At 33.5% G+C, this 17,622-nt stretch overlaps 2 protein-coding genes across 4 annotated transcripts in view; both read left to right on the plus strand.

Moving 5' to 3' along the window:
* Positions 1-9,367, plus strand: part of LOC140752955 (CKLF-like MARVEL transmembrane domain-containing protein 4) — a 37,381-nt gene extending 28,014 nt beyond the window's left edge. For all 3 annotated transcript variants that reach the window (XM_073087261.1, XM_073087260.1, XM_073087257.1), the window contains 4 exons: positions 149-274; positions 4,203-4,391; positions 6,624-6,746; positions 7,550-9,367. In XM_073087261.1, coding sequence (XP_072943362.1) covers positions 149-274; positions 4,203-4,391; positions 6,624-6,746; positions 7,550-7,624 — 513 coding nt within the window. In that variant the 3' untranslated portion in view covers positions 7,625-9,367. The remainder of the gene's footprint in view (positions 1-148; positions 275-4,202; positions 4,392-6,623; positions 6,747-7,549) is intronic.
* A 369-nt stretch (positions 9,368-9,736) lies between these two features.
* Positions 9,737-14,856, plus strand: sing (MARVEL domain-containing protein sing). The gene is made up of 4 exons (XM_073087934.1): positions 9,737-10,235; positions 11,195-11,377; positions 13,652-13,792; positions 14,494-14,856. The coding sequence occupies exons 1-4, from the start codon at positions 10,089-10,091 to the stop codon at positions 14,569-14,571; spliced, it is 549 nt and encodes a 182-aa protein (XP_072944035.1). The 5' UTR covers positions 9,737-10,088; the 3' UTR covers positions 14,572-14,856.
* The last annotated feature ends 2,766 nt before the right edge of the window (positions 14,857-17,622 follow it).

Below are 17,622 nucleotides of genomic sequence, written 5' to 3' on the forward strand. Positions count from 1 at the left end.
CTATATACTTGATCGTTAATTGCTTTTATATTGTTTTAACAAGCACCGCATTCTTGTTAACGTGTTTAACGACAGCCTGAAGCAACCTTGTTCCTAAATGGAAGGAATTAATTGTAATTCCTCAATTTAGTCTTAATTGCAATTTCAGCTATCATCAAACATGTCGCACACAGTTACAATAACGAGAACCACGACCACGACGGCCGGGAACGCAATCTTCGTGAACACGGGCTACCTCGGAACTCTACCCGGGTTGCTCAAACTTGCACAATTGGTAAGGATCTACAAATATGTATTTCTTGTGTTATAGTGATGTTTAAATGATATAACAATGATTCGAATATAGCCAGAGACGTTTGTTTGATAATATCATGCACAAAACTTGAACGGCGAATAGAGGTGGAATACCTTTACGGTGCTGTGCGCTTTAATTACACGATAAATGTTCAATTATCCTTTTCCTTTTTTTCATTAAGTGAGTTAAGATTTTAATATTGCTCCATTAAAAATAGCAAAAATGAAATCAATTGAATCGTTTGCAACACATTTATTTGTGTAAGTGTGCGTACCGTTTATTTAATTGCAGATAACAAAATAATTTTCAATTAATTTTGCCTGCTTGTACCTTATATAAAGTTACTGTTTTGTAGGTTAACCAATTTATAATTTATGGGATCCAAAAATTCTTCTTTTAGGTACAAATAATACATATTGACCCCTTAAAGAAAATGCAACAAATCAAACACTTCTACATAAAACTTAGTTAAATGTCTTTGTTATTCTGTAGGCACAAATAGGAGGCAAATAGGCAATTTCTGCTATAAATTATATGCCCTGATATTGTATAACATTAGTTTATTTTGAGCATTTCGTATCACTTGATTTAACAATGAGGACGAACAGAATGCATTAACATTTTGCAGAGTTTTGAGAGGTTCTTTACGATGAGGCCGTGTTATGTTGTTATGTTTTGATATTGCTGAATGACGTGTTGTTATTTTCTTTTTATACTTAGATTTAACTTTATGCAATTACTTCTACATATTACATCATCAAACAGGTACAAGTAACGAATAGCTCTACAAACAGCTACAAGTAACGAATATTTTAGGTACTAAGTATATTAACTAAATTGTAATAATTGCGTCCTGAGTTGCACCTCATTCAAGAATGATATTGATTTTTAAATTACCATTAGATATATTTGAGTCCAGTACCTTTTTTAGAACTATATACACATTTTACTTACAAGGTTTATGGTCGCCATAGAGTATAAATTAACATAGTTTTCATTTAGAAATTGGTATCAATCAGAGAGATGTTTTTTTCGAGTACCTTATGTGAATTAATGAAATTATATGACACTTTTTAAATCCGTGGCCACCCTGAGGTAAGACTAATCTTATCAGAATTTTATTACAGTGGCAGTGGCTACTTACCATCAAGTAGATTGTAAATATGCTCATTTGCTACATTATAAAGTTACGAGAATATCGCAAGCCAATCCAAAGTTAACTACTTATTTTATTATATTTTAATCTTCTATCCGCACGTTATAGCTCTTAATACTTTTTATTCGTTTGTTTTCAATTCATTGTTATGTGAGATCTTACGAATGAAAAGACAGGACGCATCATCGGCCTCATATCCGTGTAATTTTAAGATAAAATTATTTCGAGCATCAAGTCGAATGACCTATTTTTGCGTTGCGTAAGTATAAATTCTGGAGAACGTAACGCTAGCGTGCTACGAGTAACTACAATCTTATTAATTAATATAATTTAGAAGAAACCTTTCTGTACTGTTCACATTCTGGCCCTTAAGTACCGGTACTAAAGTAAATTATGCTTATTTTCACGAAACAACTAGAAAATTAAGAGAAAAACAGAAGCCTGACTCCCTAAAAATATAGCCTCTATCACTCACTCAATTTAAACGAATCCAACGACATCACATGTGTTGAAATCCGTCGAGGTGTTTGGGCTGCAATGCGTGCCAAAGAAAGAGAAATGCATACAAACCTACGAAACATTACCCTCCGCAGTCAGGCAAAAACACAAGAAAATATATTTAAAATCTTTATTTTTTGGGACCCTAAATGAATCTACAATATTATATACCTACAATACAATAAACAGTATTACCATAGGACTTGTTTTCAGTGACGAATAAGGTCGTCTCGGAGGCCCGGAAAAGTATGACTCCGATAACCATTTTTTTTGGTGGTGACGACCTTTTTTTAGCAACTGCGTTTGAGGGCCCCCCAAGATCGAGGACCCGGTCGGACCGAAGCTTATCTTACCTTAAAAATATCTGTAGTTACCAAGTTTCGTAGCTCTTGGGTATTAATAATTTCGTAAAAAATTAAACCTTTGTGCGCAGTGACAATAATATTGACCCTTCTAAATAAACAATGTACCTAAATATTTTAGGTACATTACATTTGTCAGAATTTTGGATTATTGGAATATTTATCTGTTGATGTACATATCGAAATACATATTTCATTTCGATAAGTCTAAAATGGTTTATAATTTTATTATTCTAACTGCAAATGCTTCATACTCATGGGTAATTAATATGCTATTTTTGGGCGTATGACTATTCCTCATTTGCCTTATGTTTTGGATTAACGTAGACAATGTTCGTTTATTTAATATTACAAAATTTCCTCGAAACGTTTGGATGATGTCACTCGAATGACGTGACTGTCGGGCGACTGTTACTATGAAGGTAAGAATGACGGCCATGGCTTCAATAAAATACTTATAACGGAATAAACAATGGACCACACCTATTTCAGCTTTTTTATAATTTGAAGTAGCGAAGGAGTATGCTGTCCGCATGATATTGAGTAGCTACTGCCGCCCACGGACATATGTGTTCAATCCCAGATGAAATTGGACACGTTAGAAAGTAGCGTTGAATTGTTATTAGGCAAAAAGTTTGTTATTATGCCTTCGGAGTTGAACTGCAAAGAGTTACCACTCTCAAAAACCTTATAGTAGTTTGGTGCTGCTGTGTTGATTTGGTGTTATCCTGGTAAAACGAGGTCTGGAGGCCCCACTGTCACACCTATTTTGCCTTATAAAATTTGTTAGCGCTGCTGTGTCGCTGTTTGAAGTAAGGGAGAGTCTTACGTGGCGTTACAATTTAGTCCTGAGGGGTAGCAATACATCTGCTATAGATGCGAGCGGGCTGCCTAACTGGGCTCGAGTTGATCTCAGTTTGGTAAGGCGATCTACATGCTCGTTTGCAAACAAAATCTTACGACACATTCTAACTTAGTTCTTAACAAGCACGGAGAGCAATATGTACACCTGAAAACTATTAAGATAGCAGCACGTTAATGCTTTTTCACAAGGATTAACATCAGGGCACTACCATCAACCAACCGTTATAAATTTGAATACATAAAAAATAATGCAGATCGTCTTGCATATTAAAAATGAAATTAAATCATTAAATAGAAATAACTGAATGACGCGAAGAATGGGCGCGGCAATGTTTGAGCGAGATCTTTCCGAGGTTGCGGTGATTTTACGCTCGCTCGGTGGCTATTTTCGAAGCTCGCGTGTAACATTGAACAGTCTCTATTAGTATTTATGTGATGCAAAATCTTAATATTGAAGTACTTTAAGTAGCCCGAATTAGTTTCAACATAAAAGTTATGCTTAAGTACTGTGTTATATTGTGATAGCAGAAAGATTTCCTAAATATTTTGAAAGTTACGGGAGTTGTATTCATAGTCACTTGGACGTAATGTATAGGTACAATCAACCCGACATTCTCATTTTTGAAAATTATAGTAATATTTCTGTAGTTTTCTGTATTACAACGGATATATAAATAAATAATAAATAACAGATGTTTCTTAATAATATTATGTTCTTAATAATAGGGGAAAATTACAAACATATAAATTAAACTGTCAGAAAGAAACAGAAATAGATCATAAAGCAGATGTAAAACAAGCAATTACTTGTCTGTAGTAGTATTAACTACTCCTAAGAGTAAGAGTATTACTATAGTTCAATATATTCAGATTGTATAAGATTATTTAATGGAAAATATGTGTGTTTCTTCTCCATAAAAGACACAGCGAAACGATGTTAGAGTTTTAAGGTTGAAACAGGGTTTTGTGAATCTTCTTTGATTGAAATATTTTGATTTTTCATATCAGTTGTTTTTATTATTTTCAGTTACTAGGAGCGGCGTGTGTGGGCGTGGTGGGGTACTACTTTGACCAAGGATACGGGCGCTACAGCGGTCAAAAGCCCGAACTCTTTTACTTTCTGGTCTCCGTAGCCTTCCTGATCGGCACATTTTGTCTCCTGACAGCATGCCTTATATCTTTTTCAACGGCATCGATGATATCTAAAACAATTTACGTAAGTACTCAAGGTTTTTGAGTTTTGTTTGTATGTCTGCTATTTTTATATAGTGCCTTTTTCATAAAATTATGCATGAATTCAATACTTTTATGTCCATTCTTCATATCTTGCAATAGTTAAATCTATTTTTATAGAAAAGTAGAAAAACTTGGGTAAGGGATAAGTACATGGGATATATTATATTTTGCTCCGAAAAAATATCAAAGTTGGTACTCGTTCCATACAGCTTAAATATAGTTACTTAGAATACATTTTTGCATGTTTGTAATTTCACTTTAGAAATATATGAGTACTTAAGTGCTTCAATGTAGAGGCAAAAATACATTGCAGTCAGGTATATTTTATATTATATGTCTATTTGAATCTGAAGAAGTGGCTGTAATTTCTGATGTAATATGTTTTATAAGCGTTCAAACTATTACCTACCTATTACCTACTATTATTATTATTATTTATTATTATTTCATTTATTTCATATATTACTTCATTTGCAAACATTCAGTACAATAAACGAGTAGCTCAGACATATAATACAATAAAATTGACAAGAAACTTTCTATTTACAAAATGACATACTATGAATGTAACAAGTGAATTAATTAAAAAATCAAAAACCCGACTGCACTAAAAAGGCATAAGTAGAATTTCCAAAACCAGTGAAATAGGCGTTTCATTATTTTTATCCAAAAAGCCAAATACAGAGTTTCAGCATAGGAATCTGCTTCAAAATCAAAAGATGTTCTAACAATGTTATCCTATTTTATCCTCGTAGTGCTCATTTACTTTATATAAAGAACTTATGTGTATTACAGCACGCCTTCAGCGGTTTGGTTAACTTTTTTTAAAATGTGTTACTATTTCGCAAAAAGTCACACCATTTACGCTCTATAAAATATATAACTTCAGTAATATAAAGTTCCAGTCATTATTTTGCCTCGTTAGGGGTAGAATTACATTATTTTTATCCAGCAAGCCAGATACAAAATTTCATAGTGTTGGCTTCAAAATTGACGGGTGTTCAAATGAACCTTTAACCCTTATTTTACCTTCTACGGGGTTGATTTTTCGGAAAGGGATAAATAGGTGTATACTTGTTCCTATCCAGTAAGCCAAATACTAAATTTTATAGTAGTTGCTTCAAAAATAAAGAATTTAAAAAAACTGACATCCCCTATTTTACCCTTTTAGGGGTAGAATTTTGCAAAAGGCCTTTCTTAGTACTTATTTACGCTATATAGCGAACCTATGTGAAAAATTTCAGAACTCTAAATTGAGCGGTTTTGGCTGTACGTTGATTTCTGAAAAATGAAAAAGTCATTTAGTTTTTTAGTCAGTCAGTCACCTTGCTATTTTATATATATATACAAATATGTTTTTATAATATCCGTTTAATTTACTTTCGTTTGATACCCTACTCGATTGGTTTGGTTAACATTTTTTTTTAAATACGTTCGTATTTCGCGCCGAAAAGCCGCCATTTAGATTTTTTTCTTCTAACACCTATCTAAGGACACTCGGGTCATTGAAACGAATATAATGACACATTAATTGTCGAAATTCATCCAGCCCTTTGTTAGATCGGATCAAATAAAGAAAGACAAACATACAAGATACGCGCGAAAAACATAACCCTTCCTTGGCAGTCGGGTAAAAAATAATTAATAAGATATTTACAACCACTCACTTATGAAGAGATTGAGTCACTACTTCAAGCGTAAAACAATTAGACACACACACACGCACACACACACCTACACACACACACACACATACATACTCACACACGCTCTCACACACACAAACGCACATACAAGCATTTACTTATACAATTGCTCACAAAAATGTAAGTGCACGAACAGTTTTAATATTATGTACTTGTGAAATACTGGTAATGATATGTAACTTGTTCTTTTTATATAGTATTATGTAAACCCTGCGGAAGAGCAGAGAATCCTAACACAGGCATATTTTGCTTAAAAGGAGGCTCTGGCCACTTATATTGTAATGATCCTAATCTGAAAAGCAATAAAGTATTTCTATTTCTATTTCTATTATATTATATTTAAACCGAGCAAACGACCTATAGAAAAAACAAATACTACAATTAAAATATGTGTTACATCGACGCGAGCTACTTTATCTCACGCTCAAAATACACACTGACCTTTGTTCTGATACGTGTGAAAAGAAGTACCTACCCATAATTTCAAAAATGTTTTTTATTTGCAGGAGGTAATCTACCATGGATTGGCTTTCGTTTTGTACTTCGCAGCGGGACTCACGCTAATGATAGAGGTGAACCACCAGAAGAGCTATTACCGACGGGATTATGAGCCCTATTTAGCAGCATCGGTATGTTTATATCACTTTATTCTAAAAAAAGTAAAAAGTTCTAATTTTATTGAAGATAATCTCACCGGGACGCCATGGCCACGTGGCGAGTTGACTTATCTGAAAATGTTGATATTATGAGAGCTACTTAATTGGCAACGTTGCCAAACCGATTCTGCCTCATAGCAGCAGTGTAAAACGCTGTGTTCTGGTTTTAAGGGTGTGGTATGGGATAAGGGTAAGGGATACATACTTTTCCGAGGCGTTCCAGCTTAGTCCTCAGGGGTAGCGGCGCATCTGTGGCCGACCAGGCAGGTAGAAATATTTAATCATATCTGGGGTTGATTACCGATGTCCATGGGCGGCAGTAGCCACTTACCATCAGGTGGACTGCATGCTCGTCTGCTACTTCTATATTATATATAAAAAATCTGAGTAAAAGGGATTTGGTGCCTTTTGGCACTTTTTCCCATCACGCGGGTTAGTGCTCATAAACGGTTCTAATCCGCATGCGTGCCACTCGCATCCTATCGTTTCATAGATACTTTCCCTGTCATAAGCAATAGGCACGCGATGCGCAAAGATACCGCAGCGGAATAAGTCACGCATGTGAAGGTCAGTCGTACGCGGACATAAAACTGCGTAACAAGAAAAAGGCTCTTGCCAATCTATTTAAAAATCATCCAGTTTGGTTTAATAGGTAATTTACTTAGTTGTAAATGTAAAATTGAAATTGTGAAACATGCCCATAAGGAATTTATGCGAAATAATTTTATGGTATTTTATGTAATAAATACAGTAATAAAGATTTTTTTCTTTTTCAGATAATGGGTCTCGTAATGGCTGGACTATATTTGCTGAGTACATTTTTAGCAAACCGAACTTACCGCGGGATATAAATAAATAGATTTGAATTATTTAAATATAAGTTACCTACTATTGCATTTTATTATGGATGTTTATTAATGTGTCTTAAGTATTTATGAGTATTTGCTATTTAGTGTCGTATTTTTTGGAAAATTATATGTGCTTGTGTAATAACTTTTTTTTAAAGTATAGTAATACCTCGGACTTACACGATTGGTGGGACCGAGTGATAACCGCGTAAGTCGAATTCGCGTAAGTCGGGGTATGCCTGTACATACCATCGTATGGTAAAATTTCGAATGTGTTGACTTCGCGCAACAAATACAAATGTTTACATGAATAATTGTAGGGTTAGTAAGCTTATTTTTTATAATCGGGAATGGCGGGACACTCAAACTATAGGAGAATCGACAAGATTTGAAAATCGCGTAACTCCGAACTCGCGTAAGTCGCGGTAGCGTAAGTCGGGGTATTACTGTACTCTTTCTAAGCTATTTGGGCATGTCGAATGTCCTGAAACTACTTCAAGAATTTATAAATGGCCTTATTGTTTTATGAGAACATAAACGGGTACATGTTTAAACACCTAATCGTTGCACAAAGTAATTAGTATAAAAAGTAATATACTCAGGTGTATTTGATATACAAGATTTTTCTCAATTTCTTTTGTGAACCGTATACTCCTCGTATTTTAGACTCGAATTTGTTGTTGAATTCTATTTTTAAAGCATTATTTATTATACATTATATATATACTATGAAATAATATTGAATGATAACATATTTTTTAGGTTTAATAAACAAGTAAGTACTTGATGACGTATGATATGACGTATGGTATTGATCATCTCTTTAATATTTCGCTTTTATTCAATTTTATTCATCTTTTATATGTAAATTAATTTTAAGTAGGTATCTAATTTCCTTTAGGATTTGAATTGACGCCGCTTGACCTTTGATTGTTTTTTTATATATGTTTTTTTTCATATTTATATTTATAGCTACTTTGCAAGTAAGTCACCAAATTAATAGAAAGAAAGGATAAATATGATTATTTATCTTCAAATTATTAAAACCTTTTTAAAACATTTTTTTAAACAAGTGATAATTTACATGTAAACCTTTTCCTACGTACTTTTACGACTTTTAAGTGTTTAGTATTTATGAAAATAGTCATTTTTCATGTAAAACAAATCATTTAAGTGCTAGTCTTTTTATTTTTATTGTATAGCCAAGGTTAATTCATCTTAGACAAAATAATTAAAACTTAATCTACATCCTCTAAGAGGTCCGCTTTCATTCTTCTAAGGGATAACCTTTTTGTACTTACGATGTAATTTACTAGTAAATTCCTTTTTAGATACTGTAATAAATATACTTCATATTTTTTATTGACAGCGGGCAAAGCTTTCTATTTTACCAGAATATTATACAATTTAGTACAAGTCTGCAAATAAATCAAATTAAAATATTAATAAATAAATTATCCGTCTGTGATTTCAAATAAGTGCCATTCCTAAGGTTAAATACATTTTGCCAATAACAATCATAACACTGTATCTACTTATTGGAGTTTCACGCTTAATAAGTATTTATACACAATAATTATATAAAACACGTTCTCCCTAAATATATTTAATGTGGGATTTTTATAGTAGATACTTATGTTATTGTCCGGATATTTATACTATTAATTATAAGCTTAAGAATACGGTCATATGTAAAGAAAGCAGTGTAACCATACAAAATATTAAAGTTTATAATTTTATACGAAATTATTTGTTTAATTTATAACCCCGAAAATCTTAATCTTTTAATATTTAAATATTTAAAATGATTAAATGAAATGGTTTATTGCACCATTCAGTGAATCAATGTTTATTTTATTTTTTCAAATTATTACGACATAAGTAAGTCTATTTTTTTTGACGCGGTTATAAAATTAAAGCTACAGCAAAAAGAAATGTATTGTTCAATATTGATCTTACCCTCTCGTGAATAAGATTTAAATTTCTTTGTTTTCCTTACAACTCAAATCCTTGTAGGTGACATTATAAGTAAACATTTTACCCAAAAATAGATGACACCCTCCGCGATGGGCTCGTGCGCGGGTTATTTTTGAATAGGACTTCTCCACACTGACAAATACGGCACAGTCTAATTAATAAGACTTTCGAGTGGACGTATTCTTATTGAAGAAAAATAAGCGTAAAATAATCAAACAGTCTTGGCACCTTCCTAAAATAATTCAACGTCATTATCTGGGTTATGGGGTAGTTCAGTGAACCTTTATTAGATGCGCGTACGCGAAACGTCTAAAAATATTGTTAGTGACTAACACTGTGCGTTTAAATGGTGAAATATTTCAAATCTCCTGAATTTCCTGTTGGAGCGATCGTTTGTGTTCTGCGGTAGTGGCTAACGAAGTGGTTTAGAGTGGATATAATTGTAAAAACAAAGAAAGGAATTTTCTTTTGATTTCTGTGCGATTCAACAATGACCCGTGGTCCGACGATTGTGCGCGTGGCGCCGTCCGGTGGTGGCGGTGGTCGGGGCATCAAGTGCTGCTGTTGCCGCTGCTGCGAGTGCTTGAACTTAGGATACATCACATCGCAACATGGCATTATAAAGCTTGCTGAAGCTGTAAGTTTACTTTTGATAAATTTCTCTCAGATTAAGAAAAAATATATAAGTGATAAGTAGTTCTATATAAAATATTTTAGAAATTAGTCAAAGGTGGTAGAGTCCTTTATGGTTTGCTTCCAGCCGTATCACCCCCACACCAATTTCTGCCTAATAACAGCAGTATTAGTTAAAATTTAAATACGCATTATTAAGTTAAATAACAAAATAATTTAATATAATTATTTTTAATGTTACTTTGTGATCGTAATGTAACGTGTCATGGATATATTAACATTATTTCGTTGATGGGTAAACAAATTATATGTATATTATTAATTATTAAAAAAAATATTAAGTAGGTCTCAAGGCTTATTAGGTATTTAAACTTTTGACTTGTCGTCACTCACGATTTAAAATAAGCTAGCAACAATACCTTATTTGTATTTTCTTCTATTTCCATAAATTATCTTTGTTGCATCCCTGAACGTTATCGAATGGCTGATTAGCGACAAGTTCGCCCTTTGCGCATAATTTTCACTTTATAAAATTTCTTTATTCATTTATGGTTGCGATTTCAAGTAATATATGTACGTAAGAAGTTACACTTCTTTAACGTTATTAGTAAAATATTTTTCAAAACGAAAGTGGTAAATATAAATTCAATGTCAATAAACTTTTTTAATTATAAATTAACAGTGTATAATGTTAGCATTTCGATTTTTTATAACTTTAAAATACTTATTAAAAAAGTTTACTATTGCAAACTTTTGAACACCGTTTAAATTATTCGTATACCGATACCGCCGCGTGTGATCGTTTTATTTTTAAACTAGATGGCGTTTGTTGCAATCAAACGCGAATTAATTACGTGACACATTCTCACCCTCCTCAAGTTCCGTCCCTTTGATATGTTTTCTCAAATGCACCAAAAGAAGCATCAATAAATAAATTAATACGTATTTGTCCTTTTTAATTAGATGCTGGGTGGTTTATGTCAGAGTCTGTTGGTAAAGTACGGTCTCTCCGAAGCGAGCACCATGGGCTCGGCGTTCCACGGCTTCCTCACCACGGCATCCGCTTGTCTCCTCACCACTACGCTTCTCATCGTATGCTACGTGCTTTCCTCCAACTCACAACATCTAATACGACAATCGATATTTGTAAGTAATGATTGAATACAAATTAGAAGATTTTAATCTTTTACACCTACTCGTATTTACAACAATATAATTATTAAATATCCTACATCGTCAACCCATTGCGATTCTACTGTTGGCCACGGGTTTCTTCTCAGAGAAATCAGTTATGAGATATGTCGGTTTCCTGAAGATGTTTTCCTTAATCGTTAAAGCAAATGGCAAACAATTCCTGATTCGCACGACAGTCAACAATGCAATTGATTATGTGGTCGAGAAAATGAAATTAGTAAACGTAAATAAAAACATAATTTGCATCTACTGTATGATTCATGATGATTTTCAATTTTTCTGTGGCATTCTTAAAAATCGTATCCTGTCAGAAAGCTTTCTATTTTTGTGTGTAGAATATAGTTTTCTTTTTGAGAATATTAACTAAGGCATTCGTTATAATTACTACTATAATTAGTTACTTGGTCGCACATCGTACAGTTTATCGGTATATAGTAGGTGAATTAGGGAGGTCACATACGAGCGAACGTAAGGTAATTACAAAAGCGACAGCTCGCGTTGACGGTTGCCGACTGTTGCTAGCGATAGTCCACGAACATCAGCAACGGTCGACGCTTTAGACCTCTTATACACGAGCGGCAAATCGCAAACGGCAGAGTTAGCTGTAGCCGTCGATACCTTTCGACGGCAGACGTCAATGCATCAGCGGCAGACGTCGACCTATGTTGACGCTTGCAGTTGTTTGTTTGTAGCGGCACCGCGTCCATCATTTTGTCAGTTGACAGCAAATAGTTCAGGAGTGAGTAGGTAGGTACGCGTTGCGGTTATAAAATGCGCTCCAGTGACAATATTGATGTTGAAATGCTAATTGTAGCAGTAAAGAAACATGCTTGTATTTGGAATTATAAACGACAAGAGTACAGTAACAAAACATAAAAAAAACAGAAGCAATGGATATTCGAAAATAATTGAAAAATTTTTGCTCATTCTTTCGTAAAATTGGATAAAGTGTAAAAAAATGTCCATCTTCGTCTCTATTAATTAATATTGCTTGAACCCACAATGTACGTGTTTTTCTTTTTCGTTTTTGTCGACGTCGAAGGAGTAACAACAATAACAGTGCTTCTTCATTGGAATTCATTTTCCAACTGGCTCCTGTACAAAGAGTGGCTGCCGCAGAGCTTCTGTTTTGACATATCTAAGGCTGCCATCGACGCGTCGAAGGCTGCCGCCGAAAGGTGCAGTTGTCTCTGCCGTTGGCGATTTGCCGCTCGTGTATAAGAGCACTTACGGTTTCGCAGCCTGTCACGTTTGTTGTTTTGATATTTGATCGTGGTCGCGGACAACTGTCGGCGTGGACTGTCGCTCGTATATAAGTGCCCTTATGTAATGCTTAGCAAAAGCAGGTAAATTGGTGTACCCTTGATCAAACATAAACAGTTTCTAATTTCGTGCAAGATTTTATCAACATCTATGTAGATTTATGTAAAAACATATATGTATAGTAATATATTTTATTTTATAGACGTTTATGTGTTCGCATTTTATTTCACCAAGATAAGAAAGCTTTATCCCCTAATGTATTACAGTATTTTCTTAGAAAAGTGTTATTAATTAAAATTATCAGTTACTTAGGTATTCGCAAAGAATGCGATAATCTTTTGTGTTCCCCTTATTTTAGATGCTTATCTAATATTCTTCATTATATGTCATGAACACAGTCATTTATTGAGTCATTTCATACGAGTGAAGTGATTGAATCACTTGAGTTTAATTACCCCTAGATAGTGGCATAAGTCCTTAATGTAATTATCTCTTTATTTACTTACTTTTACTACATTTTCATATTCTACGCTTGTTTATTTTACAAAACAAAAACACTAATTCACGTCCACACGCGGAGTCTGAACAAAAACGCTTCGTGAGTTCCAAGCCTTATATTAGGGACTCGTATTTTGTTTGTATAAATACATTTTGTTATTTCTTGGAGTGAAAACTTCTTTAGCGGCGGTGTTCACTTTTTGTAATGAGTAAAAAATGTTAAATACGCGTCAGGACACGTGACCTGATCGAAAATTCGTAAGACTCATGTTTGTGTACGATAGCGCAATAAATTAATATTTACCACATAAATGTTAGTAATTTTGTACTGATAATTAAAGCTATTCATGCAAAATTATTCCCTAACCATTTCAAAATATCAAAAATGCACAATGTTAATTTAAGTTTTTATATCTGCCAGCACTCCCGGAGTGCAACCCGTTGATTTTCTTATTTATGTTTAAGGAATGTGTCTTCAACGCGGTAGCATGTTTCATGTACCTGTCAGCATCTTCGTACATGGGTGTGGCGGTGAACATCTACCTCTACCCGCGGTACGCTTTTGTTAACATGTACGCCGCCTACCCCGCCATGACAGCAGTTTACGTAAGTTTCAAAACAAAATTAAAATTTTATCTTAAACCTTTTTCGTTTTTGTTTTACAATACAAGGTACAAGGTTATAAAAGGTATAAAGTGAGGAACATGTACTTGAAATACCTATATTGATAATTTATCCTTTAATTTGGGGTACCTTGGTTACCTTGGTAGAATCGCTGGTGTACATCAGCTTTAGTGTTTTCTTCACACGTTGGGTTACATTATCGAAGTTTTCAAACGGATCCCTAACGTTTTTGAAAATATTCTATAGCCTATTTTATTTAGAGATAATGTAGGATTGTAACGTTAAAAGAGTTTTTCAATACGGTCCAGTAGTTTGTGAGCCTATTCAATACAAACAAGCAATCAAATCATTCCCCTTTATAATATGTTAACGATGATAATGATTATGATGATGAATCTTATATATAAAATTCTCTTGTCACAATGTTAGTTACCGTACTCCTCCGAAACGGCTTTACCGTGACTTTGGTGAAACTACCAAATTTCATATGCATATTCAGTAGGTCTGAGAATCTGCTACTATCTATTTTTCATACCCCTAGGTGATAAAGGTTGTTCACATTTTTTTTATTTATATGGCAGCACAACGTTTGCCGGGTATAGTATATATATAAAAGCTAGTATATAAGTATATAAAAAATGAATATTTTATTTTCTAATTGCATTTCTTTCTTTTTGTTTCAGTACATTGGAGTAGTAGTCGGTTTGGTTCACGGTTTCGACGCTTACGTCTCCTACAAGTATTTTAAAGGACTACGATGATCTTCTAAAATGTTATCGTTATTTATTAAAATGTTTGTGTAACTTTCATTCCAATTTAATATATATTAATAGTATTTAAAACAAAGTTTTAGATATTTAACGAATTCGAATATATATTTTTAATTAGGTATGTGAGTAAAACTTTTAATGTTATAAATTCGAAAATAATCCGTAATTCTGAAATATTTAATTTCTATATTATTGACTGTAAAACGACAATTGTTAGTCTATCGAACATTTTATAATAATCATAATAATAATATCGAACATTGTATAAATAACTTCAATTAATATGTTTAAAATAAGAAATAATAATTGTTAATTATAAATGTATAAAATTTGAATGTTATTAATTCGAAAAAAAATGTGCATGTCAGCTTATATTGTTTAAAAGTGAATTGTTAATCAAACATAATTATATTTTATGTAAAATTCATATGCTTAAAAACGAACTGGTAAATTAATAAACTCATTATGGCTCTAACTTTGTAGTTTTTACGTATGTTTCCGCCGTGCCTGGTACGAGGGAGCACGGTAGTCGGACTGCCGCGCCGCTGCCCGTTCTAAGAACAATTATCCGCGTGCAAATTCTCGATATTACAACATCTAAATTATGCGACGCAACTCATGCAACTGTAGAAGCCCCCTATTCAGGTATCTACATTTTTTGATAGAATGCCTACCTTATGTATATAACATGTTTATCACTATCTACAACTGCGCATCTTACTGCTTCTTTCTTAAAAATCCATTTATAACGTATTTATTTTTATGATATATGGTTGTCACTGGAGATATAAAAGTGAATTATTGCAGATATGTAATTTATTACTTTTTACTAAGTATTCAATAAGAAAAGATAAGACATGTTATTTATATGATAGTGGACCTAATGAAGTTTAACTGAAGTAGGTATATAGGGTTTGAATTTAGGGTTCTGTACACAGGGTAAAAACGGAACTCCAAGCTACCCCTGTCCCAATATCAAAATAAGAATAAGGTTAATATAAATGGGGATCGTCATCCAAGATTTTTCGGTTTATCTATTGAACCATAGAAAGACAGATAGTTTCAATAAAAAAAAGAAATTTTGCTCGTACGGAATCCTCCGTACGCGAGTTCTACTCGTACTTCGCCAATTCTTCATATTCTAAGTGACGACTGACAGATAAATGGAAATATGAACTACTGAAGTATAATAAAAATTACCAGTTTGTCTTCTAATGCGTCACGTACTGGCAATTAAGAAAACATGAAACTTTATAGGTTCGTGGTAACTTGAAATATTATATTTACGAGCATTACAGTTGCATAATACAGATAGTCGATCTGCTCAGACAATATATAATTATTATATTAATATGCGCATCGAGCATCAAGAATGCCTTGTGGTAAGTACGAGTAGGTACAATATTTTGTTATGGATAGTCACATGTTCTATGCGATCTATCTACGTATTTCGTATTTGTGTTATGGATTACCTATTACACATATCGATACCTTAATTCGCAAATCAGCCAACTCCAATTTTTGTTAAAATGTTTTTATTTATTTATTTTGATTTCGTTCAACGCCATTTACTATTAAAATAAATAAAAAAACATTTTGACAAAAAGTGGAGTTGGCTGATTTGCGAATTAAGGTATCGATATGTATCAATTGAATAAAATTTTGATTTACTTACGTTCGTAGATGGGTAAGGACAATCCTTGGCTTTATAGGTGAACAAAAAGGTCCCAAGAAACCTGTAATGAACATAGGTCTGGGAGTTTAAAGGTGTGAATGTCTCACATGTTTGGTCAATCAATTTTCGTTTGCATACGCATGACACTTTATGACATAGCAGTAGCTTCTCCCGAAGACTAAATTGCAACGCCTAGTACAGGAGTATCTACCTTATCACAGACTTTAAATCAGAAAACAGTAGGACTTAGTAGTAGAACACTGTTGTTTTAAGGATCCCTGTGGAAAGAATTTAATGAATACAGCAGTGGTGTTATATACTAACCAATGGTGTTACAAGGCAGCGATAGGTATAAAGATGATCAGATGTGCGGGAGGAGCGTAAAGTGCTCCCCCCAGGGCAGAGCCCGACCGGGGCATCGCGGTCGGAGGACTCCGGTTGTGTTCCATTGGAGATCCCGGAGTTCTCCACCAAGCGCTGAGGACGGCCACCGGGGGGGTTTAGTGCGGTAAAAATCCCACATAACCCGGCGTCGCTCCCATATTGTCGGGTACCTTTTGAAGGTTTTCCCCTCGAAAACAAAAAAAAAAAGGTATAAAGGTGATGCCGGAGTCGTAACTTAAAAGGTATTACAATCTAATGCTGTAATGTATTAATTCTCTATATTTTCCTTTTACGTTATCGCAGGATTACAATCCTCATAATTATATTTGTTCATTAGACAAAGGCTTACTTCAGTTTATATCTTATCTAACGCTCTTCTGGATAAGAGATTTCAGATTCACCACTTTGCAATTAGCCCATTGTGTTGTAAGTAGTCCTTTATAATTACTACGTGTTAATTAAAGGACCGCTTTATTTTATCAGAAATTTTTAAACGTCATTTGTTTGTATAAGTTTTAAATACTTTCCTAAAACGCACTTTTAAATACTTTCCTAAAACTTTCCTAATTGAGGCGACTCTTGCACCATGAAATCGTCGGTAGTTTTCATGAAAATTCCATAGCAGTTTGTGATAACAAATCAAATCAAATCTGTACTCTTTATTGTACCCAATAAAAGAAGATACATATAAAAATAAATAACTAATTTAAAAGACAATACAAAAGGCGGTCTTATCGCTAACCAGCGATCTCTTTTGTTGTCTACCTATAGGTGAGGAGTTATAGTAGGGCTAAATAGAAAAATAGGTAAGGTAAGGTAGGTAAGGGTAATCGTACATTTATCTATTTGAATCTCTGAAACCAGACCAATTTAGACAACTGTGTGCGTGTATCACAAGCCAATAATAAAACTGGGTTATTATAGGTACTACCTACATAGTTATGAAGCAAGTATATTATAATCTTGAGGAGAAATATAATTAA

This window comes from Epargyreus clarus, unplaced genomic scaffold (assembly GCF_041222505.1).
Source record: "Epargyreus clarus isolate Ecla_fem2 unplaced genomic scaffold, WU_Ecla_fem_2.2 ptg000026l, whole genome shotgun sequence".
NCBI lineage: Eukaryota > Metazoa > Arthropoda > Insecta > Lepidoptera > Hesperiidae > Epargyreus > Epargyreus clarus.